Below are 26,593 nucleotides of genomic sequence, written 5' to 3' on the forward strand. Positions count from 1 at the left end.
CAGCTCTTTCTGATAAGATGTTATATGTATTTATAAATTAATTATTTAGTAATCTTAAAAATATGAATACACACACATACAATTCATATGTTTCAAGAGTCAAGAATTACAGCACAAATATACAAAAATAGAAAAAAAAATTTCCGGAAGGATTAACGTACTGCAAAGTACATTTTCCGCATTTTTATTAACATGTGACACACGTTACACGTAAACAAACGATCTGGTAGATGTAATCGGCCGGTAACGTCTTGATTGCGCACACGTGAGAGCCGCTTTTACGACAACAATGTGCGGTCGATGTGTATGTACGGGGAAGAGCGAGGCAAAAGGCTCGCGAGGCAAAAGGTGTATCAAACACCCAGGTAGGAGAGGTGCATACACCTCCTGTGAGCTTACCAGATCCACGGCGAGCTCAACGAGCGGGCAGTTACCTTTCCGTTACGAGACCGTGAGGATCTACCTCCTTCCATAGTGCCGAGTCCGATCGTGGTCATTATCTCTGGGTAAGTTTCGCGTCGATCGCCTTGCGATACCCGAAACATCGCGCTTCTCGAAAGAAACTGACGGAGGACTTAGTGTGTTTAAATCTCCGATGGTGATTCAAACTTCCAAATGCTCGAGGAATATCATTTGATCTATGTCAAAATCGTGCTTTGTGAATTTCTTACGGAAGTGCTCGTCTATATCCCGATTGCATTTAATGTAAGGCTGAGATAACTAAAGAAATGCTAACAATTTACTAATTATTTATAAAATTATAAATTCTCTTATAAAATTATGAAAACAAACATTTTGCATGTTGTTTTATTCACGTGATAAGTTTGACGTTTGTCTCGTTTCAGTCTCTTTCCCGCAGAGTGATACCGCAAATGAAAATCTGATACTAACGATTTAATAACGACATAACTCTTTATAGATCCTAATGCCTTCTAAAGTTTTAACATGAATCTTCAATTCCCTACTGCGCTTATTTTTTACTACTCAATGTGTGCAATGTTCGTGTACGAATTGCCATTTTTCTTCCGTTACTTATTACTTGTGTTTCATGCAAATGGGATATTACAGCGGCCATTTGGATATATTATTTTGTTTTTTTTTTGTTCACAAAGAGATTTTAATACGCTAGACGTCAATCCGGATAGGAGATTGGAGTGATTCATGCAAAGTATAGCGTCGGAATATTCAGGACATTGCATTTTAATTTTCGCTCTGATAGCTTTCACTGTTGATCGCAGTTTGTTTGGTCGCGATAGTGTCACAAAGTAACTCGACAATCTACATTCTGCGCGAGATAGTCTTATGACAAAGTGAACGGTTGCATTAATGACTGTGAGATGAGAATGACGCCGCTAACGCAAGTAGCAGAAGCAATGACACAAAGAGATCAGAGAAAGGAGACTTTTACAATTAATTACACGCACACATGGATAAGAATCTAAACCATGTATCAATAAGAACAATGGAGCAGTATCATTTATATTATTAAAATATAAACAGTGATACATATCAGTATTTTTTATTAATCGACGATTATCACTAGCAATTTTATCAAATTTTTAATAAAATTATATCAAAACAATTCCGAATAACAACCAAGTATAAAAGAATTGAAGATTTGTGTTAAAACTTTAAAAAGTACTAAAATTTATAAAGAATTACGTTATCAAATAATCACCATCTTATTACACATCAATAATATTTTTATATCACATATAAAATAAATTAATAATAATAATAGAAGTTGATATAATATCGGTAATTTTATCGACATCTTTATGACAGCATTTGATCACTCGGCACGACTCCGACTTTCAATTTCATCTCACTTCGAGTTTCTAACTGTAGTTAATCAAGTACAATTATTCAAGCGTGGCAGATAGCAATTATTTTGAATCTAGGAGCAAATGTTTGCTGCAGGACATATGCATACCCTTTCAATATCGGAAGCCAGTTCCGTAGACGATTACGTTACTCCCGCAGTTCCGTTAACATTACCGTTTGACGGATTTACATCCAGTTGCTTGCAACTGATTGTGAGACTGGAAAATGGAAAATTCCTCCAGTTGCGTTTGGTATTGCATTAATTCGATTGCACCACTATAAAACATTAGCATGCACGTATACATTACTTTGTTTTAACGTAAAAACTACTTTCCTGTTCGATTTTCCGATTTTCCGTCATTATCGGCGGATTAAGATTGAGAAGGCGTGCTCCAACGCAATTAGGAAATCATTAGGAGCGCATTAGGGACAGGCCGGTGGAGTCGCCACGATGTGCATCGACGAGAAACAACGGTCTCGATAACGGCAATTTATATCAGTCGTAAAATTCGCTCCCGCATCATTTCTTCACAAGGCTATCTCCCGTACGCGCCATCAGCTTGACGAACGAGGCGTACGTTACGTAAGAGAACGCATGAAGAAAAATGCAGCTTGTGTCGCGTAAATTTATATATACGCGAAGAAAATTTTTTTTAAATTTATCAAAATCATGGAACAATATTTTGAAGAATTTTATGTGACTTTTATTAATACAATATCTGCTGTAATATCCAATAGTAAATTTATATTAAATTTTAATAAAGTTTTACTAAAATTATAACAAAATTCTTCGAAATATTACTATTATTATATTAATATTGTCTTACGTTTACTATGATTTTAAGGGTAAATTCTAAGAAAAAATTCTTTTTGTGTACACGGAAAGAACAATTTTACTGCAGCCTCAAAAAATTTAGTCAGATACAGATCAGAAAATAATTTTATGTTGGACCATCAAAATAATTATACACTGAGAGAAAAGTGTATTTGTGACTATAATTACATGGCAAAAGAATCATGGTTAGGAGCTCTCCCTTTTTAAATTTATTACTAGTATAATAGTACTAATAATAACCTTGTGTTTATAGTTCTACTAACTGTGAAAGAATTTTACTATGAATTGTTAGAATTTTAAATTTAATATATCATCAGTAAACCATCAAGATGTGGATGGCAAAAATAAAATAAACGTTTTCATATTACATAAATGCACACAATTATAGTAAATGTAACTATTTTGTTTAGGCAGTGATAATAACTAATAGCTATAATTTGCATTATTAGAGCAACTATAAATATATAGTTGACACTGAAAATTGCTATGAATTATACTTATTGTTAAATAATAACAAGTACAACCATTTTTTTCTCTGAATGTATATTATCAAACATAACAATATTACTGCAAAAAATTTTGATAATCTAACAATCAGTTTCAACATTCAATATAATTTTTCAAATGGTTTAACATAATTATTTTCACATTATAATTATTTTTTAGCAAAATGGTCCTTTCCATTCGTAGATACATACGAATCCATCAATGAGCATCCAAAAACGAGCACAACCAACAAGGCGCTGATTAATTATACAAGTACAAGGTGCAAGAGAGAAAAAAAGTGTAGAAGGTATTCAGATGCGATATCTGCATTTTGTATTTAGGTCTAATCCCGTCGCGAGGCTGCTTCGCATACCAAAGACGCTCTCGCAGCGTAATGAAATGAAAATGTATCGTGTGAAATGAGAGCTTATCGTCGACTGCGTACTTAAGTGCTACAACGTTCGTCACGCTCGCCTGAATGAAATTTCGCAACAAAATGATGCTGTTGCGTGTGCGCGCAACGCTCTTTTCTGTATTATATTATACGAGACGACGGCGGTGGCGGCGTGGGCATGCGGACTCGCGTGGTGGACTTCGTTCCATCGAAACTCTATCCAATAAGTAACTTTTCTGGAGTCCGTTACCCACATCCGGGTATAAATCGAGCACAGTCGGCGTAAACTTTCCAATTATAATAATTAACCAAGTGGAGAAGCTCGCTGACTACGTAATATGTTGCTAATCCTGCACACTGGCTAACTTTGCACGTGTGCGGTCGCCTACGATTTGCCTTGTTAATCGTGCGAAGATTAACACTAGAATTGCTGATGGTGCTATTGTGACTCCGTCAGTTATTTCAATTTTTTCAATTTCTTTTGTGGCACACACAATTGGAAAATTTGTATTAAATTTAACATATATCACATGTCCAAAACATTATATTAAATTAACATTCAAATATGTTAACAATTCAACATGAAAATTTTAGCAAGAATCGATTTTAATATAAATAAATACGAAATGTTTTCTACCGCGTACAGAATATTGAAAGTATATGAATGTAATACAAATAATTCTACTACAAATACCAAAATAATTCTTCACTAATTGAAATTAAGAATAGAAATTATCAAATTTTTTTTTCTTACTAACACCTTTGGCAGTTCTAGTCGGATATGTGATACCATAAATAGAGTTCTGGTATTAATATTGCAATACAAATTTTTAAACCGAAAAGGCAGGAAAAAAGAGTCCAAAGGTTTTCTATTTTTTCCAACTTGAGAGAGCGCTACGCGTTTTATTATGCGCAAGGATATTCACGAGAAAAGAAGAATTCTACATGATATGTAAGTCGCATACGTAATGACATTGCATTATCGTCACTTTTAAATAAACATAGCGTAAAGTATACGTATCTCGGACGGCAAAAGATTCAACACAATGGAGGATTTTTTATTTTTTTTTAATTCTTTTGGTTGCAAAATAATTAAAAGTCCAAGAAAGTCGAGAAAAAAGTATGTTTGATCCTTCTTGTAGGTAGCTCGAGAGGAACGAGCCACCCGAAGATGATCCCGCTTGCGTACGTTATTCTCGTTGCGTTATCGTGCGAGGTGCAGGCGATCTCGTCGTCTTGGAGACCGATCGTGGCGGGCCACGCCGACGCAGGTATACTGCATCAGGAGGCATCGATTTTCGGAAATGCGCCTACGCAGACGCTTTACGACGTGGACAGTCCTCATCATCTCCTGTTGTCGCACGATCAAGACACATGTTCCCTCTATAAGGTCGTTATGAACCAGCAGCTGTACTTCGAGGTAGGTCATTTCAAGTCGATTAATCTTTATATCATCAACCGAATACAGAGTGTACATTTCAGTCAAATTTACAGACACGATAGAATAAGAAGCGAGTCGTGATGCGCGATCAGAAAATGAAACTAACTCTACAACTAGAACTTTAAAATGGAGATGATGTTTAAAAAATTTTATCAAGCATCTCGAGATTTTATTTCGATTGATTTTTGCCCAGATATAGGTACTCGTTGTAGTTGCAGATTGGTGATTTAAAAGCTTGGTATTGCTAGTTCGGGGCAAAATCAATGTTGACATAGGAAAAAACCTCTGAAATATAGGGAATTTCGAATCGTGTACGCATCACTCACAAACACGTGCAACGCGAGAGTAATCATGGCAGCCGGATGGTCAATAGTGTCAATACACATCTCTATGCAAGTAGGATGTTTGCTATTCAAACTCTAGGTCGGTACTTGTTTCTAGTTCCGCAATATTAATATCGATGTATATTTCACTTACGCGTGTATAATATATTGCAATCGCTATTGCCTAATATAAATTAGTCATGTTGCTCACGCAGTAGTTGAATGATGTAGAGAAACGTCGCTCTGCTAATTATAGTATTACATATTTCCGACATTATCCGATGCATAATTGATGTTGTAATGCGATCTCGCTATCACAAATTATCAATGAAATAATTATTCTATAATTTGCGATTGTTGATAAAGATAATGATGAACTCTAGTTTAATTTGATATGTTATAATTGTGGCACGTGTATAAGTACGTACGTAAACGGAAAAAAATTACACGCGTTATCTTTGCATATTTTGACGAATTCAAGACTTTTTTTTATCACAAAGTGAATAAGTGCTTGTCTATGTCAAATAAAAATTACAAAAGAATCAAATAAAGACAGAGAGAAGAAGGTTTACTATTTTTTCCAACTCGAGAGAACGTTACGCGCTTTATTAAGCGAAAAATTGGATTTTGCTGCTTAAATTTCGAGAGTTCTTGATTCAAGTACGTATTGTGTTATGTCAAATAAATTATAAGAATTTGACAATTGTTCCTTGCCAATAAGCAATATTATTCTCTCTCCTTTTTTCTTCTTTTCTTTCTCGTCTTTTTCATATTCTTCTTCATTTTCTCACTCGTTGTCATACTTTACTTTTTCATTGTCCTAGTTTTCTCCACTTTTCTGTTACTCATCCTTTTTCTTCTTCTCGTCCTCTTCTTTCATTTCTTCTTTTTCCTCCTCTCTTTCTTGCTCTCATTCTCTTTTTCGTTCTCTTCATCCTTCTTCTCTTTTTTCTTTATATGACATGGGCTAACAGTACTCAATCCACGCAACCATTAACAGGTGCGTTTCACGTGTGACTGACACGGAACTCCGTCGTTCACGTGCTACGTGAAGCGCGCTTCACGCTCGAGAGAGTGCAACTTGGCATTGCACCGACCGGGGGAGATCCCCGGCGCGAGCGAAATGACATGCGTTCTGCGGCCAACGAAAGTAAGAGAAAACACTCTCTCGATGTGCTAGACGATCCCCTCGGGGGCCGAGCCGAAACGAGTTCTGAATTATTACCGATCGCCGTGATCCCGAAAACGGCGAAATCCCGTTGCGACTGCCTTTCATCCCAGGCACCCGTACTACAATGTTCGGATGTCGTGATGTCTTTTGTACGGTTCGTTAGAGGTAAAGTACACGAGAGCACTTCTACATTTTCGTTTTTGATGTAACCCAGGTAGACGAGAAAGTGAACGTTCCATCTAAAGTGAATTACTTGCTCGTCTGATGCGGCAGCGGCAATATTCCTGGGCAAATTTGTATAATAGCCTCAGGAAAGTCAAGATGAAGAATTTTAGGATCTCACTGATTGTGAGGAAGCGGATGAAAGATAAATTACCCGGCGATGTAAAATTATATATATCGCATATCTATAAGAAACACGATATACTATATCGATGCCGAGATATCCAAATTGCAGTTGTATAACGAGTTTGACAAAAGTAACGTTTTAGCGATCGAATTATCGCCATAAAAATGTGAAAATGTGTTGAGAGTTTAGGTGTGTTTTCTCACGTTATGAATGACAGATTATTGATTTAAGGAGAAAGGAAGTAAAACTAGTCCGGTTTATTTGGAATGGTAATATCAACGGCCTTCACTAATATTGTTTTTACTTAACGATGTGAACGTTCTTGTGGCAGTATCTAAAAGATACAATTATTCAAATTAAAATATGCAATTTTGTATTTATTTTGTATTTCTTAGAATCTTGGTTGAAATGTCTAAAGCAATAATATCAAGTGCTTTTTAGCCATCAGATTAACTTTATAAATATTATATTAAGAAAACATTTGTATATAGAGAAAAAATTGTCTTCTATTCAATAATCATCGTCTCATATAAGCAAGAACATAAAATGTTTAAAAAGAAATTTTGTTTTATCAAGAAAAATATGTTAATCTTTATTCAATAATAACTTTTATTGAAAAAAAATATCGAATATGAAAAAACAATATCTCCAAACTAAGGGTTAGAATTTTAATACTATTATTATTATCAAAACAATCATATTGTACTCTTCAGATGATTATGCTAATATTGAAGTAAAAACATATTTTAGTGAAATTTAAGATTATTAGTCCTTTAAAAAATTTGTATATTCTTGCTTATGTGTGAAACAATAATTGTTGAATAGAATATAATATTTTTTTCTTTGTGCATATGCTTGTGTGTGTACAAATCTTTTATAATATTTAAAGTTATCATTATAAATAAAACCTCAAATCAATATTAATGTAATATTATGCGATACGTCATCGTAATTTTTCTAAAAATAAAAATATGATCGAAAAACGTGATCTGAAGAAGGATGAGGAAAATGCGAAAGATATGAAACGAGGTTAGAACTTCTATCAGAAATCTGTAGACGTGATCGACGTGGTAAGAATTGACGATGGAAAGCGCGAGCGAAGTATATTTATTGTATGTAATCGTCAGGCCACTAGGACCAAGGCGATATCCGATGTCGGAGAACGTTGTCCAGACGTCAGGCAGGCATAATTGTAGTCACAGATGCCAGGGAAAAAGAGACGGTCGCGAAATCGCGGATCGTAAATGGATCCAAAGGCAAAGACGGAACAAAGGCCTAGTGTCTATCTGCCGGCGCGCGACTTTCTACGATCGTTAATACGCGATCATTCTCCTCATTCTCCTCGAGGCAGGATGCCTATCGCTCCAATCACTCATCAGCTTCGTTCTCCGACATAATTAACGGCCGCGCTGACGCCTCTCGTGACGGTCGATAATGCCAGGCGAGGACATTAAGCGCGGCTGCCAGTTCGTGGAAATGCGATTTGCAAATTTATCACACGGAGAAAATCGAGAGCGGCATTAGGTACGAATACGTCGATATGTTTCGTTAAGAGCGACAACGGAGCTAAACATGGAAGCGAAATGGATCGATCTTGTTGCAGCGGAAGCGTTTTCGTGTAGGAAGTATCATGATGATAAACGCGAGATCGCTATTTAGGGCGAGTTGTTTTCGGTTGTTCCCGTTTGAGCGAAGTTTCTGCGCGAACGAGGACGAGGAACGTTCGTCCGAATAACTTAATGTACTTAAGGAGGTTCTCCAGTCTTTTCTAATCATAAGATCTTCATCAAATTTTGAAAATGATTGTTTATGATTAATAAGCAATTCTTTGAATTTTTGAAAATTGTTGAACTGTACAGTTTTTATTAAATAACTTTCTAAAATATTTGAGTCTTGAAAAAGTAAGCTTTAATTAATTTAATCACATACAAAATGTAAAAATTTTCAAATTAAAAAATAAAATTTTATCGCACCATTTTCGTGTAAGAGTATAGAATGTTTATAAATAATGGAATTATATTTTTTTGACAGAATATGATTCCTCTAATTATTCTGCGTATAATAAGATAGAAATATTAATAAGATAGAATCAAAAAATCAATAATTTACGAGATACTTTATTTGGACATAAAACATCTCGTCGTCGATATAAAATATCTCATAAACTATTCATTTTTTGGCAACTATACCTTATAATATTTTTCCGCGCAGAATAACTCAATTGGTATTAAGAAAACACGTGACCGTTAAAAATAAATAAATAATTACATGTTGCGAATCGCATAAATTTTAAATTTTTCGGAAATTTTGAATGAAAACTTATTACAGTATCAATTTTATACAATTATTTTTTGGCAAATAATATTGACTTAAAAAATTGGATTTTATAATTTTATTATTTAAGTTCATTCTTTCCTATCTTTCGATTTACTGTGTGACGTCATACTAGTGAATATGTGATAATTTGTTATTAAATTGAAATCTTACAAACAATTATTTTTCAATATTTCAACACATCAACATTTGTCAATGTCATATAAAAATATTTTCAAATGGTCGTTTTTATAATTTTTAAAGTTTGTTCATTATTTATTATTTTGAAGATGCCAATGCCAGAAGCTCTCATGTTAAAACATATGGTATATAAATGAAAAGTCACGTGACTTCTCGCCCCTTGTACAAGCTGGAGAATCTCCTCAATCACTATCGCCACTAGTTAATTGAAACATGTGAGAAATATCACACAGATTTTCTCTCGTGCATTAATAAACTTTAGTTGCCGGAGAAGAAATGCGCAAGGCCGATCGCGCGACATTATAATTCGACGTGTCGATAAGTCACGTGGGATTGCAGGTACAAATCACCGTAACGCAAACAGTAGGGAAATTGAGCGAGCGGTATCGCCGAGTACACGATTGAATATTTCATCCCGCCTGTCAAATTTACGGTCGCCTCTTAGAGGCCGGCTGAAACATTGCCTGTCAAGTGCCGGTGAACGTAACGCTCGGTGACACGGGCGTATTTCTATATAGCGCCCCGCGATATAACGCACGGGGAAGTTCATGTGAGCTGACGACCGTAAAAGGAACTGGACGTGCGCCTCGTGCAATCTCGATCGCGGTCGTCGCCGCGTCGTGATTTTGCGGCCGCTTTTGGCTAAATCCGCTCTCCATACGGGGGAAACATCAACCTCACCCGTTCTTAACGTCAGAGAGAAACTACGGGCGCAAGAAGCGGTTCTATGCTTCTCTTGCATCCACGACGCGTAATCGATTAACCACGAATTTATGCAATCGCTGACAAAAAAGCGTGCATTCCTGCGAATGCGCCCTTATTTCGCTTTAAGAAGGACGTGAATAATAATACACCTGGCACTTGGAAAAAGATCGGTTTAAAGTCTGTAAAAAAACGCAGTCTAAGAAACGGCTCTTTAGTAATCAAATATATTGCGGATATATACGGACATCTTGCATAAATTGCGATAATTCTGTCATAAAACTTTTAGAAGACGTGATCACATGTCACCTTGCACGTTGTGCCTCTAATAAAAAAGTAACAAAAATTGTGATTTTTTAAGTAACAAAAAGAGATAATAGTGAAATAAAAATGCAAATAAACGCACAAACACAAAAATTCGAAATATAATGTTTTCTTAAATAATTTGCAACTAGAGATATGCAATTTGCAAAATTGCGGTTGCAATCTTCCTTAAAAATGGCAGTAAACGTGATATCCTATTTTATCGCGGAAATATTTTTAATCGAGTATCATTTTATATTGCAATTATCATACGATTAAATGACACGTAGCTTTAAATTTTATACGATTTTTAAAACAATTGAAATGTATAATAACATTTTTAAAAGTCATTTTAAAAAGAGAGAGACACTATACATATATAATGATATAAAAATTATTCGTGATTTTATTTTTTAATAAAATATTAAACGAATAAATACATCATTGCAATATTTATTACAATTTTGAGCTATCTTTGCGATTTTGTGATTAAAAATTCTGCATATCGTATTATGATTCAAGCAAAAATCGCGATCCGCAGCGGTATATCGCAGCGGTATATCACAGAATTGCGCAGTTGTATATTTTCACATTAATTCATAATTTTTATTTATTTAATATGTACAGTAGTGCAATTTTTATTATATTTTTAATAAAATAAAACGTCTTTATTAATAATGTTTTCAATCTTGTCATAACTAATTCATATTCGTTATATTCGTATCAGGAATAGTTGCAGAACGCGATATTAGCCTGTCAATTATTATGATTGACATTGATTCTATACGAAATAATTTCACTGCCTAAGGCAGACTGTGTCATTTACCCACTTGTTAGTGTATGTACATATTCGATATACATGCTGTTCAAAATATAAAAATTCCCAAGCACGATTTGCTACCGGCCACGCATAGAAATTCTCAAAAAAAAATTTTTTTTTTTTATTTAATACGACGCCGCATTTTTAATCACTATGTTTCTAAACAAATATAATTTGTTAGCGTTTTCGTTCGTCATTCGTTATTCGAGTTTGTATTCGGAAATTCTATCGCAGATAGTTGTAGACTGAAACACATGATATTTGCTTGTCAATTATTGTACCGTGATTCTGCACGAAGCAATTTCACTGCCTAAGGCACGAAGTGTATACGCTGTTCATCAATATATTTGATGTATGTCCCAGAGCGGAGAGCACTGTTCATACATAAATTTCAATCGATCGGTGTGTGTACCACGTCAACAACCAATATAATCGACCACTTTAGACGCGCACGATGACCATTGTAGTTTCGTATGTGCATGAAATGAAAGGAAGATGTATATAATTGCATTTACAATGTAATAAAAAGTTCTTCTTCTGTTCTCTTTGAACCGTGATAGTTAGTGTTTGCCGTTATCTATATAAAATTATCTGGCTAATTATCTGAAAATGGCTTTCTTGTATTTATTTAAATTACTAAAATGTATAATATATTACCTCTATCTTTATCTTAGATATAAAAAAAAGAGTTGTCTTTTTCAAATTATCTAAATTAATATAAATAACAAGTATTGTCCTTAATTTCAACCTCCATTAGTTACTATTTATACTAACATGATATTTTAAAGTGATAAGAACAGATCTAAAAATAGCAAAATATAATTGCTCCAAAACTTTAGGTGGTTCGAAAACATTTATAAGAAACTTTGTCAGTCATCATAACGCGAGTTTGTTTCTATATTTTTCTCAACTTTGAGTTTTGTTTGCGTATTGATCTAAATACAAAAAGAAATGATTTTTCGTCAAATTATTTGAAGAATTATTGTTTCTAAGAAATAAGGATTTATAAATAAAAATAAAAACATATTGTTTTTATATCTTATTAATTAAATTTACAATTAATTATCTTGTATAAGATACGTTTACACGTAATTTATATTATCTTCATCTAGATAATTTCAAGTTATCTAAGCGAAACATCGGTGGTTTCCCTTTCCTCCGCACGAACGAGGTCCCTCCATTCGGCAATAATTCGATATTATTCGGCGGATGTACCTTGTGAAGATGTACCTCCAATTCTCGTCAAACTTTAATCATCCACGTCGAATCGAACAACAATTGCATACCACGATTGTTCGATTACGTTCGCTCGATTACATCCGCGGGGAAACGTGCTCGCTCGCGCCGCGTTTACCTAACGTTCATTTAAACGCAGAGTCGTGGGGATCGATGCTGGGCGATTAATAATGTAAGGCCGGTGTAATGCGAGTGATGCACATGCGGCAGAGTAAACATTCCGGCGATTAAATCGCACGGGGCGCATTAATCTTCGCCGCGCGCGGCACCGGGTGCATTGACAATTCGGATCGCGATAGGCACACACGAAATCAACGTCAGCGTCAATCGAGCGTTACTCACCGCGAGGTCTCTAATGATATACACAATGTACATACATCTTTCCATCTTGCAGTACATCCATTACAAGGTGGACCTGCCGGACATGAAGGAGTTCACCCTCTGCATGTGGACGAAATTCCACAATCATTCCAACGACCATCCTCTGTTCTCTTACGCAGGTGAGTGCACGTCGAAATATTGTACTTCGGGAGCGCATTTCTTTTTCCTTTCACCCACTATCACCGTGTGATACATCGAACGTGAAAGCGCGAGCCTGCCGCGCGTATCGCCGAAAGTATCGCGCATTATCGCGTAACGGTTACAAGTAACGCTAATTAACTGCGATACGGTATCGGCTTTCCGTGTTAGTAATACACTAGACGTACAATTACGATTTAAGGCGAGATTTTTTTTTTAACAATAAATTAAGAACAGCCGCGTTCGCCGGAAAATTTAAATGGTGAACATTTAAGTAATATGATTTAATTAACTTGAAACTTTTCACTCATTTTTCCGCTCTAAGTGCTCGCTAAAAATTCTCCTGAAACATCATTGAGAGTAAGTATTCGATATTTTTGACTATAAAAGAGTTAAAATAAAATAATTATAAAATAAATGTTAAAATAATTATAATTAGAAGGTTCATTTTTATATTATATTATATTGTGATTATTACTGCTGTAATGTTAGTAGTAGATAATAACATATGATGTCACACTCACGAAAAATGATTGCCATAGTTTAAATATAGTTGGCATAAAAAATGACTGTAATTTATAATCATTTATAATCATGATTATTTTAACGTACACTTCTAGTCAAATATTAAATACTTTTCTCTGTACACATTTTGATATTTACAAAATATCTCAAAATTCAAAATATAGCCAAAATGTTAATGTAAAATAAATGTAAATTTTTATTTCAAACAATAATTTTTGAGATATAAGGATTTAAAACCGACTAACCACGAATTACATTTAGGCGATCCACGTGACTGTTTAATCGTAATCTCTGATTGACGTAATTTCTTTAAGCCCTTGTACCCATAAGAACTATCGTTTGAAATAAAAATTTACAAATAACTATTTGACTTAATTTTTCCGGAACTATTTTAATATATTATTTTGATTTGCAAACAACCGAGTCTTTTTCTTTATATTGAAAAATTGCTACTGGCGTAAAAACTCTGGAAAATTCGTGCACCTTAAATTGTGGTGCGAGTTGTGTTTGATTAACAAAATTTACAATGTGTACTAATTCGCCGTTGACCTACTTTTTAGTAATTGATATATTGTTTACTAACACAGCGGAAACTGCGGATAAACAAACAATAAACCTGCAAATGAACGGACCGGAGCATTCAATTGTCAGCACTTACAAAAATGAACGTACGATGCCCACATTTATACACGAAGAACAAAGTAACCGATTGTTTTTCACCAACCTTTCCGAAACAATTATTATAAATAACATTTTTCGTTCACGGAAATTGTTTTTCTAATTAATAATAATGCTTCAAAATTGTTTTATATACAATAAAATTTTGTATTAATTTATATACGGCCAAATATTAAAAAAGCATCGAGTTTCACGTGTATATCGATAATAGATTTATCGCAACATCTAACGTTTAATAAACACGTTTATCGAGATCCATTAATATAATTATGTTCTTTAATACAACATACAATATGTTCATTGATGTCATTATTTTCGCATGTAATAAATGTGAACGTTTTATTAAACAATGCTCCTAGTAAATTTGAGGAATGAGATTTATATAAAATGTATCAAATAACATTATTGCAAAAGGTATCGAGAGAATTTTAATTGAAAATGTAATATAATCACCAAACATCATACGGCGCGATGTAACGGTCAATTGCATAACCGAGTCCCACGCAATGCTCTTTCTTTTCGTAGATCAGCGATTAGCTAAGTCACGATTATGTCGTCCTTTCCCCCCTCCTCTTCCTCTCCTTATATCGTAAGAATCGATTTACGCCCGCATGCATTATTATTCGCGTGCAAACAATGACCCGGCTATGTTTTCAATATGCAATTTAGAAAGGTTCCGCGTGGTTTATAATTTTTTTGTGCTGATAGAAAGTTGAACGCATACACACGCGCTCGGTGGCTTTTTTCTTTTTTTTCCTTGGCACAGACGTGCGTGACAATAGGCGGATATGTGCGGTGTCATAAATATACCAACAAGTTCCTGCCTTTGCATATGTCTAAAAACGCTTCTCGGTTTTTAGACTCAATAGGTATATTAGGATTATATCATAGTGAAAAACAGAAGTACCTTTAATGTTTAATCCGCAGATAATTCCTTGATTCTTCGTATAAAAAAGACAGTGATAAAAATTAAGTTTATTAAAGACCTTGCCAATCAACGATTTGGTTACTAATCTTAATATTAAATTTGTAAAAATTGTGCATTAAACTGAAATTACCTGGTAAAATAAACTTAAAACCTGTACAATCTAACCAAGATTTTTGAAATTAATATTAATTCTAGGCGTAAATTATAAAGAAAATGTTTATACTTACAATTAAAAGATGTTGTAACAAAATATTAATATAAATAGTATTGGAAATTTCGTTTTATTATTTATATAAAATGTAAGTAATGAAATTTAATAATTTTATTATTTATACAAAATATTAATAATAAAATATCATACGCGCTAAAAATTATTTATTAAAGATTTTAAAATAGCGAAAGTTGACATATTAATGTTAATTAACAATTCAATTTTAAATTAAGTAACTAGTTTAAAGGAATGTTTAAATTACAAATACGAGGTACTTTATATTTCTTCGCAAAGTCTGTACCGGAGCGAAAACGTCCGAAAACACGAAACCCGTGCTTGAAACCGTCAGAATTTCGTATATGTGTCTGCTAGTGCAACCGTTAGTAATCTCGACAGTTACAGTTTCTAATGGTAATGTTACATCCACTCTACTTGCGCAACGGGAAAACCGTTCCCTCTTTCCCGTTCCGCCGTGGACAGACTAATTTACACCCTCGACTTTCAGTCGGCGACCAACCGCGGGGAATACTATCGTGGGTCGCAAACACACCAAGAAGTTCATACTACATGCTCAACGTCAACGGTCACAACTTGTACAGATTGAATTATCCGTTGAGACTTAACAAATGGTACCACTCCTGTCAGAGCTGGAACGGCCGCACTGGAGAATGGCAGATCTGGGTCAACGATGAGCGCGTAGGCCGCGGGTTCAATAACAGGGTAAGCGATTGTTTTTATTCTTATACTCTGCTTATACGTTCCTTAAATATGTAAGTATAGGTATTACAGATAGATGAATATATGTGTATACCCAAGCGGAGCAATAAGTCATCGTGACATCAAAATGGCGTCAAATGGCTCCAAAATATAATTTATTAAAAGTCATTTCTCAACCTATTCTCGAGCTATTCTCGATTCATTTTAATCCTTTTGTGCGTGGTGGGACATATGTGTTCTTCAAAAATTCATATCTTCCACAAATATAAAGATAGCGACTTCTTTCTCATTTTAAAATGAAGGACGCTCTTCACAAAAAATTAATACCCTTGTCAGTTTTACTCCTTGATTTACGTACCTCGTTAAATAATCATAAAATGGAATAAAAATGAAGAACATATATGTAAATCTTTCACAAAAATTAAAATAGTAAGTTTTTTCTGAATTGTTTTGAAAGTCAATATAAGGGATAGATATATGAAAAAACAATCGCTACTTAATTTCAAAATAGCGGATTAAATGCGGTAGATGAACAGAAATGCTGGTTTACTTGTATTTACATCTAAGTTAGTATATATAGATCGCTGATGACAAATCTGCTGTAAAATTTCCAAAATTAAAAATGGGGGACCAAAATGCTAATTTTATAATAAGTGAAATTCATTTTGATTCACTATATTGACTACAAATTTATAATCAATGACCCTAGTAAATGAATTAGATGCTAATATAAGAGAAAGTCAAGCAGGAAAAAAAAATTAACATCTTTTTAATGTTATTCTGTTTGGGTAAGATAATAATTAAATTTTCTAAAATCTAAATCTAAAATCTGGCAAGCAGTACTTCGAATCGAATAAAGAGCTTTTTCCTCAAATTTGAAACCGTCGGTTCGGTTGCTTCTCTACTATACACTCTAAAGTTTCTCGGTTCACCTATGTTTCCGGCTTAGAACTTCGAAACTTTCGTTGAAAATTCGTAATTCTGGCCTCGCTGTGAGAAAGCCATTTGCCTCTCATTTACTGAGAACGTGTTCTCGCAACTTGTAATGACACGGACCCAACTATACTAGCGCGAATTTGACAAGATCGTCGGACGAGGCTGTTACATTATTTCCAAGAACTTGCTACATGCGCGCCCGGCATTAACCCCCTCGAGCGATTTTGGGACTTGGACGGAGTTACAATTGCCAATAATACGTAAGAAACGTGTTGATCTCTTGAGAAATGCTCCTCTCGTGCCGCGCGCAAATTTAGGTCGAACGACAAGTGACGATGTAATCGCGGCGCATTGTCCTTGGTATTTTAATAAGAAAGATTGCACCGATTGTCTCTCGCGCTAGAATCGACTTTTACGATTATACCGCTAATCGCTAACTCGTGTTGTCGTCTTGTCGTTCTTCCATCGGCTGAAATAGTTACCGTCACGCTCATGCAATCCTCATTTGACTTTAATTAGAGCGCACACTCTTTAATTCTTTTTTTCTCAAGTAATCCATATTTTGCGTCGCGTCAGATGCAAGAAACAAATCTTCAGATGCATCGTGAGTAACTTCTCTAATTAATTTAGAGGGTGCTCAAAATTATGCCGTCTAAAAAAGTTTCTCGGAAATACAGCGACAATTATAATTGTTAATTAAATTTCTTTAATTAAGATACTTTCATATTTAAGAGTTAAATGTATAAATACTTGAATTTCACATACTTTATGCATTCATATTAAATATATAAATTGTATCAAGTATATAAAAATAAGTATATTTGAATTGAAGAATTAAATCAAGTTGTAAAAGTTATATTGTTTCCTCGATGTAGACAATTAATAATAATAGGGAGCATAAAAAAATGTTTCATTGCAAACTTAACAATTGTTACATAATCCTTAAAAGCATTTGTTCACAGATATGTTAAACATGATAAAAAGTTATAGTGTACAATGAGAATGCCAATAAGATGATGATAAAAGTATTTTTCCAAGTACTAGATCATTATCATATGTTAACATTATTTGTCACGTTTAAATAAAATTGATTTAATAACAGCATGTGCGGAGGCAGATTGAAAATAGACTTCATTGTTAGTTTTGAGAATAAAGTAAAAAAACAGGATGTGTGATCAACGCTCGTAATTATGCGTTGCTAATTATAACGCACGATAAATTCATAGCGCGAATGTCAACGGCGATGAAATTGCGCGCACTAAAAGAATTAAGTTAATTAACCGTTAAAAAGTCTTTTCGTTAATACGCGCTTGTAGAGTGACTATTCCTGGACGAAGGGGCGCGTCTGACCGTACACGTGGCCTCACTACTGCGGCACGGAAAAATTTATGCAGTATTAATTTTACTGTACAGTTACAAATTGTGATTTTATCTAATTTCTTGACATTCTTATAATAATTCGAGCGAAGTAGAAATGACTCAATTTGAAAACGAGTCTTTTAACAAAATAAAGAATTTTATTTTATTTTATTACATCTGTATAATTGTATTACTTTCGAAATATTTATTGTTGCCAAATTATTCGACGCTGAAATTTCACAAATTTCGAAAATTTAATTTTTTTTAGAATAAATAACGAACTAATTTATATTTTATGGTACGTGACGTGCATGTGCATGAAAAGTATAATATATAAATTGTAAAATTATAAAAAGAAAGTCTTTTGCACAAGGAAGTCTCATAAAATATCATGTGGCATATTTTAAATACAATTATAAAATGATAAAAAACAATCCGTTCAAAAATACGCATTTTTTCGAGTTGAATGCAATATTACATTCCGCGTAAAACAATAATTCTCTGGCAAAGCTAAATTTTGCAGGTAACTAAATTCTTTCGTATAAAGATGTACTACGGTTGTCATAATTTCACAGTTTTTTATGAACGTTCCGCGAATATTTCCCGAAATGCACTCATATTTTTCTAATATTTGTTAATATTGAAATCTTCGTAACGTGGCTAAAAAGTAAGCTATTCAAATTTTAAAAATGCACTTTATAGAGGATTAACAAAATATTCATGACTTCTAATCAGAATTTTGAAATAATGTTAATCTTATTTCAAAAAAATTTCGATCATAGCAAAGAAACCCATTTTCTGCATATTAAATCTCTATTATTTCGGAAGCTTAATATAATGGTAAAATTTGACGTGCGATATCGTTTTTAGCATCAAAAAATCTATAAGAAACATCTTGGTCCTCTGGTTCGAGATAATTTTTCATGGTAAACTGGTGCAATTTATCACTCACCAATATGATGCGTAGAGTTCTTTCAAATTCATACTCGTGAAAGCACGATTAATTACGAATAGCGCGCATCTTTAATTACAATCCGGAACACGATCGCACGACACTTTGAACGGCACGCGTCATTTTACCATAAATTATAAGGATGATTAGTAAGTAACGCGAGAATAAGAGAGATGCGATGCATCGTTTTTTATTTATTACCGCTTTCTAACGTGGCGCTTACAGCGCTTGAAGCATCATTTCATATCCTTATTGTTTAATCAAATGTTAAACGAGGATAAAAAAAAGGGCAGACGCAGCGTATGATTACCAATCCTCGCACGTTCAATGCGTTCGCGAAATACGAAGTGTTATTAATAAAAGATATATCACGATTTTCCCTCACTCGAACTATTCGATCCGACGATCAATTTATTACCTCGCGCTTCCCGTATCCGTAATTACGCGGAAACTACGTTCGGATCTTTAATTCCTGCCTCAAAAGAAAAGATCGCGTGAGATAAGGTCCCGATAAGTAGCCGTCACTTCGACGCGCCGTTCACGAGACGTTGATCGCGAGAGTTAATTGGCTGCGCGGGGTGAACGATCGCTAATTGCTCGTGGGGAAACGATAGGACGTTTCGAAGAGTAACGCGCGGAGCGACTCGCGATGACTTCCTGTCGATTCGAGTGTCGCAGCACGAATGATAGCGCGATTACACACTTTTACGCGTAAACAACGGCGCCGTCCGTTGCACCGTACTTGCACAGACGCCAAGGCCAACGGATCTGTTTTTTTTATTATCCTCTCTCGGAATATTCAATACTTCATAAAATGAGAATGTAAACAAGGTGACCGCGCGAGAGCGATAGTGCACGCTACGAGCACCGAGAATATCGTACATCAGGTAATTTGTTTGCGTCACGACGATATCTGACTGATCATAAGATGAATATAATGTAGGGCCATTACACCAGCCACTATCACTAGTAAATGACGTTTAGGATAAATATTAACTAATAATAAGACTTCAAAATAATAAAATGTCAATTAATTATTTATTTTTAAATACTTTTTCAATTCAATTTTCATACAGATTAGAGTAAAATTCTCGCAATTGTCACGCAATTATTGCAAATGTAATTGCAATTGTCGTGCATTCGAAATGCGAGATTCGCAATTACTTAAGTAGAAGATGCATTTCGTTTTAAAATGACATTTTAAACGTATGACAAACGCGTCAAGACGCGGCGGTCTCCCGCATTTAGATTGCGTTGGGCAGAAACGAAACGCAGGAAAGAATGGCGACGAAATAGAATAAACGGGAAATGGAAAGGTATAGAATTCCGTATCGCGATATTCTCATCCGCGGATACCAAGGTTACTTTCAAATAAAAAAGGACAGAAACCAATTTAAATTTCCATATAACGCCGCTCGACTGCGGGACGTGCAATCTATCCACTGCGTCATATCGTGCACAGGAGACACACAATCCGGGGGCTTTCATTTTATTTGCACCAGTGCAGTGTGTGGTTTATATCACTTTTTTTTCCCAGTTTTCTTTTAAGCGGTTGATTAAGCCGACATTGGACCAGACTGCATTTACAGACTAATTTCACGTATCGCTTACATTAGTTCCTCGATTAACAAAGCGATTATAGAGATACACTATTAGATGTATTCCGTTAATGAATGTCTGAGAGAATTTATACTGTCGTGCTTATTTCAGCTAGTCGGGCACGTTATCAAAGGCGGCGGAATCGCCGTTTCTGGGCAGGAGCAACGACAACTGGGTGGCGGTTTCTTGGAGGGCGAAGGCGCGCCACCAGGTAAGGATATTTTTATATGAAAACTTAGAAATAAAAAAAATTAATATATCAAATCAATAATCAACGTTTCATAGGGCACAAACAAATTTTGTAGAACAATTCTCTAAAAATTCCAAATTTTCGAATTTTTCAAATTATTCGAAATTCCAAATAAGATTAGAAAATTCTTTAACGCAGCTTTGAAATAAATTTATTTTATTATACGCGCTTTCTAATGTTTCTTAATCATGTAATCACAAACGAAAATTACTTAAGTTTGAAATATTAAATTTTAGAAAGTATTAAAAAAAAATAATGTAAACTTTAAGTGACACGTAACATTCTATTCGTAATATACGGATCTAGCTCTACCAGAAGTATAAAATTCGAAAGATGATAAAACATGCAAAATCAATTTAGAACGATGAGGAGTATGGTTATTATTATAAATTATATATATAAATAAATAATTTAGATAAAATTTATCAATTAATTAACATTATTTAATAGATAATATTTATTTTATTCTTGTTAATTACTATACTAAATAGACAATAAAATAATATATATGTACTTGGATAATGTTTCCTTATGACTTTAAAAAACCAATTTTTTCCAAAAATTAATTTTACTATTATTTGTTTCCTTTCAATTCACTTCTGGAACAGTTTTTGCTATGATATACATATCGTTTCAGGGATAATAGTTTGTAATTCTTTAAATGCTTCACCCTATATAAGCAGCAATATAAAATCATTAAAAAGTTCGATAATCTTAAATTTTAGCAAAACATGATATTTTTATTTCTCAGTATTATAATAATCACGTAAAGAGCATACGATGTAATTATTTTGATATTAATGAGTAATTAAGAATTCTAATTCTGGGTTTCAAAACATTATTATTTCTTATTCGATTTTTTTTTCCTTTTAACTCATGAAAATTATTATTGGATAAAAATGAATATATTTTCCTCTTGACAAAACAATATAAAATTGCGATTCTAATAAAGATTCTTCTTAAGAGTATAAAATTTTTTAAAAATTTTATTTTTTTTTTGCTTATTTATGAGAATGATTATTAATTCAACAGTAATTTTTCTTCTTTGATTATTGATAGATCATAAGAGTTGCTATCTCTAGAATAACGGATTAAATATCATGCATTGAATTACGCAAAAGCATCGTGATTTGTCATTGTAACACGCGTCTGCTAATTAATGCCTACTCTTCCTCTTCCAGGTTCCGGTGGTTATCTAGGAGAATTGACGATGTTGCAGCTTTACAAAGTCGCCTTGACCGCGGGCAAGGCGCACAAAGATCACAAGCACCATCACGGCCATCATTACGAACACGACACCAGTAATAACACGCCGAGGACCACCACGCGAGCGCCAGTAACTGGACCTCCTTTGCCGGTACATCCCTTCCTCACCGGTGGCCAGATCAATACACAAGTACAATCACGTTTTCTCACTTGATTACACTCGAGAAAGCGCTCCCCGCGTGTGTGCATGTGCTTCCGTGTCATCAAGCTAATTACCTTCCCTTCCCTGACTAGTGTCACGTTCGCGTAAACGCGGAGGCATTTAAAGGTCGCCTTAGGGACGTCCGAAAAATCGAAACGTCCCGCTCGCGACGTCCTCGCGATTATTATTTCATGCGCCTCGGCGCGACGTCTCTTAGACATATGTACATTCCACTTGAGACCCCTTTGCGCCTTTCATGTATACCATTTCTCTTCCGCCACGCTCAATTGAGCATGAATGTTTCATGCGTGCGACGTTCCAGGTGAAGATCAATCCGGGGGCGCCAATTCAGATCGTACAAAACGGTCTGACCATTCGTCATCCCGCATTACCGCCAGTGCCGGAGTCGCCCCCGCAGCCGCTCCCGCCCTTGAATCTCGAAGTTTTCACGACACCCTTCCCGCAGCTGCCGACACAATTCGGTAATCCGACGCAGCAACGGTTACCGTCGATCTTCGCGGAGGGGCTCTATCATAATCTTTTCAAGAGAGAGAGGAACGAGTCCTCGAGGAAACGGGACATCAAAGACGAGATGGTAATGTCGAGTCTGACTGAAAAATCGGTCACGAAGAGAGACACCGAGAAAACTTCAAAGGAAGCTGATAGTTCCGATGGAAAGGTGAGCATGATTAAGTCTTTGGGTACTCACAGAAAAATACATACTGTGAGTTACGTGAATTAAGTAAATGTTGAATCTTTCGAATATTTCTTAAGTTCACATGTCCGCAAATCTATGATAAGCATCGAACTACTTATTCGAAATATATTCTGAATCCTAATAATTTAATTCTTCAATCAAGAATATTGAAAAAAAGTTAAAATAAAAGTTCGCTTTGCTTATTACTCTGAATTTTCTTTGATAAAATTTTCACAACATTCTTCGAAAGAATATAATTTTTTTTACATGATAATGATTTCTTCCAAATTCGTGATGAATTGACGTATTGACTGTTACAAAGGAAGCATTTCTTGTAAACATTATTTAAAAGAAAAAAGATAAATTGAGTGATTGTTTTTCTTTCAGCAATACAATTGAATTACACAATTTTTCTTTGTGCACCTATTTTAATCTAGAGATAAACATGCTGATAAAACATTTCCCAAAATCTCTCTTTCGCGTTCTCGTTTTGTTTTGTCGTCGGTGTTTTAACTCGCTGAACATTCTTTTTCGATTTTTAACTCTATTATACTAGCACTTTAAACATCCGCACTCGCTCTCGAAATAATGCGGAGAATCTTTCTTGGCAAACACACGTTAAACTGAGAGTTCCGATCTAGCAGCTTCCGACCTACTTAACGTAAAAAAATTAAAAGATTACGGAGAATCAGAGTGAAGATAATCTCAATGAATGGATTTGACTTGCCTGTAAAAGAATCCCGAGATTTTTCATTATATCGAAGAGATCTGTTTCACGCCGAGCAACTCTCGCGCACTTTCCAGTAAACTTCAGTCCGAAACATTAGTAACAACTTGACAACCTCTTATTACTTTCGCTTAACGTGATCAACTAATCTTACTGAATTAAAAGTACGATCTAAATTTCTTCCAAGAAATTTTCGCTGCAAATTGCTTCAAGAAATAAGTCTAGTTCTTCTTGTACTTTTTCTTACAAAACGAGCGAACAAAAAAATTACACGGAACGGACGGTTTTGCTAAATTGTATCTGAAAAATTGGATACAGATCTGAAAATAATTTTATGCCGTCAAAATAATTATGTTTGACTCCCAAACTGTGAATTGATAAAATGTCAACATTTTTTGCAGTATTGCTCATCATGCTTGAACATCCGTCACAATTATTTTTGGTCCAATAAATTATTTTCAGATCTAAATATTCAGATACTTCAATAAAAACATTCTTTCCGTGCATGTATCACTGCACCAGTAACATGAGCAACAATCAATAAATGACTGTTTAAGAAAAATATTAAAATAATAAGACTTGAAATAATAAGACTTGCGAATTAATTGATACTCTTTAGAGCTAATTTTAATACAGAGATTTAATTAAAATCTATTTTTACTTAAAAATGTAACAATATAAAGTCGTTTTCGTTTGTTCATTGACTGGTGCACCGATTCCACATACTATAAATTTCTATTTGCTCAATTAATAGTGTGTAACGCTGCACATGTGTGTGCATTTCTCGAATTCAGGTATCTTTCGTGCCGAAAACAGAGGATGCGAATGACAAGAAACTAGAAAAACGCGAATCCGAGAAGAAGAAGAAGAGAGGACTGCTGCAACTAGGCGACGGATCGCTCCTCGATGACGGATACTCCAGTCCTCAAGACTTGGACGACGACTATTTCACAGGACTGACGGGTATCGGACTCCAGTTGAAGGGAAGGGACGAGGAGGTGGACGAGAGGGAGCCTGCCGAGGCTGAGGTCAGACAAGTGATGGACCTCTGCGACGGATGCGCCCAAGAGCCATTCGGCAAGGCATTGATCATAGCCTGGAGAGCAGTGCCTAAGAAACTCTATTCCGGCGCGTTGTACGAGCCGGCTATACCGGCGTGCAAAGCGTTCTAACCACCGACGAGGGACGAACGCGGCGAATCGCGCGCGCGAAACGACATTCCGGGACGGTCGCGTGAATCCTCCGAGGCGGAATTTATCGAACGCCCGGAAGGATCCGAATCGCCGTCGAGTAATGACACGTGTGAACCCTCGATAACGGTCGATGTAGGATCGACGATCTCTCGAGAACGAAAAGGGATACCTTTTCCAGGTATCCCACGCCATGTTTTAAATCGCTGAGTATCCTTAGTTGTTATGGACGAAGATGTTTGTCATTCACGCGACCATTCGATTTATTTTCTCCACGTTGTTCATCGATTTTTTTTTATCTCTCGTGCGCTCTGACGATGTAGCCGAATACTTTTCCGTTTGTCCTATCTTCGTAAACGTTAAGAACACGTTCGGAGATATACAAAGGATATTGCCATGAAACTTGCGCTTGACGGAACACCTTGCCGACCGTATTTATTTTCAATCCCTGCCGAATTAACTGTATGATGATTAAGTCGAAGCTTCGAATACTGTGAAGGCGAGTATGTGTGACAAGAAATAATCATAGTTCTTGTTATTAAGACAGCAAGAAGCATAAATAATATAAAAGTCTTACTTCGAGACTTTAAGAATTCTAATTAAGATATCTGAGTATAAGGTCTCCCCCCACTCACTTAATCAATTTTATTTTTAAAAACTATTTAACAGCTTTTAAAAATAAAATTTTAAAAATTTTATATAACAAAGTTTTCATACAACTGTACATTTAAAAACGCTATTAAATAGAATTTTAAAAATATAAAATTAATTAAGTGGCCCGTGTCCAGCCTAAATGTTTTAGGTTTATTTTGCAAAGCGGCTGATGTTACATGTGGCCAAAAGTTTATAAATAAAAATATGCGATGAACGTCGCGATAATTGATACGTACACGCGCAAGGATAGAATTTAATTAAGAAAAATTTCATTAACAGAGTGCAAGGACGTCGGTGTAATAGGACAGTATTATGTTGTAAGTTTGAAAAACTGATCACCAAGAACAACGATCGCTTTTAACAGAATGCTCCTTGCGATTTTAAGGTGCGCGCTGATCGATTGACCCCGGCGAGACGAAGGAGAAGACTTAATTGCGCGACGGAAACCGCCTTAATCGATCAGCTAACGTACGCCACGGTCGCTTAAGCTCGAGACTTAGCTCTTAGGCTGGAGTTTATGTATTTTGTGTACATGTGTCGTATGCCGAATAAATTTTTATAAACCGTTACGCGAACATTATGTGTCTCATTCGATTCGCCCTTAAAAATTTTCTGGCATGAAACCAGGCATATCTCATTACTGACAATTCATTTATTTCCATACGTAACGCTGCTAATAAACGTTGGAAAACATCTTATTTCTATAAATACGCGACACTTTCTTTTAAAAAAAATGTTTATGTCTTCTTTTTGATCCAACCTTTAATCGCACACGAAAAAGAGTAGAACTTATTATTTATTTCCAAATAAAAAAGAATCTTACGATATCCTTCATATTTATATTT

At 34.9% G+C, this 26,593-nt stretch overlaps 2 protein-coding genes across 5 annotated transcripts in view; one reads left to right on the top strand and one right to left on the bottom strand.

Moving 5' to 3' along the window:
* The window catches only part of LOC105204572, a 294,782-nt gene that overhangs the window by 91,297 nt on the left and 176,892 nt on the right, over nt 1-26,593 (bottom strand).
* LOC105204571 lies at nt 253-26,323 on the top strand. Of its 4 annotated transcripts, none has more exons than XM_039447345.1 (9): nt 253-506; nt 3,326-3,452; nt 4,682-4,959; nt 12,793-12,898; nt 15,765-15,979; nt 20,934-21,033; nt 22,254-22,468; nt 22,803-23,159; nt 24,699-26,323. In XM_039447345.1, the coding sequence occupies exons 3-9, from the start codon at nt 4,711-4,713 to the stop codon at nt 25,074-25,076; spliced, it is 1,620 nt and encodes a 539-aa protein (XP_039303279.1). In that variant the 5' UTR covers nt 253-506; nt 3,326-3,452; nt 4,682-4,710; the 3' UTR covers nt 25,077-26,323. The 4 variants fall into 4 exon arrangements, with proteins under 4 accessions (XP_039303279.1, XP_039303281.1, XP_011172000.2 ...); XM_039447347.1 differs by having other exon boundaries at nt 3,350-3,452; XM_011173698.3 differs by lacking the exon at nt 3,326-3,452 and having other exon boundaries at nt 254-506.

Source organism: Solenopsis invicta, chromosome 3 (assembly GCF_016802725.1).
Source record: "Solenopsis invicta isolate M01_SB chromosome 3, UNIL_Sinv_3.0, whole genome shotgun sequence".
NCBI lineage: Eukaryota > Metazoa > Arthropoda > Insecta > Hymenoptera > Formicidae > Solenopsis > Solenopsis invicta.

What these genes read in the sequence shown, in the direction of transcription:
- LOC105204571 (XM_039447345.1), top strand. Translation starts at nt 4,711, where the DNA reads ATGATCCCGCTTGCGTACGTTATTCTCGTTGCGTTATCGTGCGAGGTG. An exon ending in TCCTCTGTTCTCTTACGCAG is followed by an intron (nt 12,899 to 15,764) that starts GTGAGTGCACGT and finishes CTCGACTTTCAG; the next exon opens with TCGGCGACCAACCGCGGGGA. An exon ending in GTGGCCAGATCAATACACAA is followed by an intron (nt 22,469 to 22,802) that starts GTACAATCACGT and finishes GCGACGTTCCAG; the next exon opens with GTGAAGATCAATCCGGGGGC.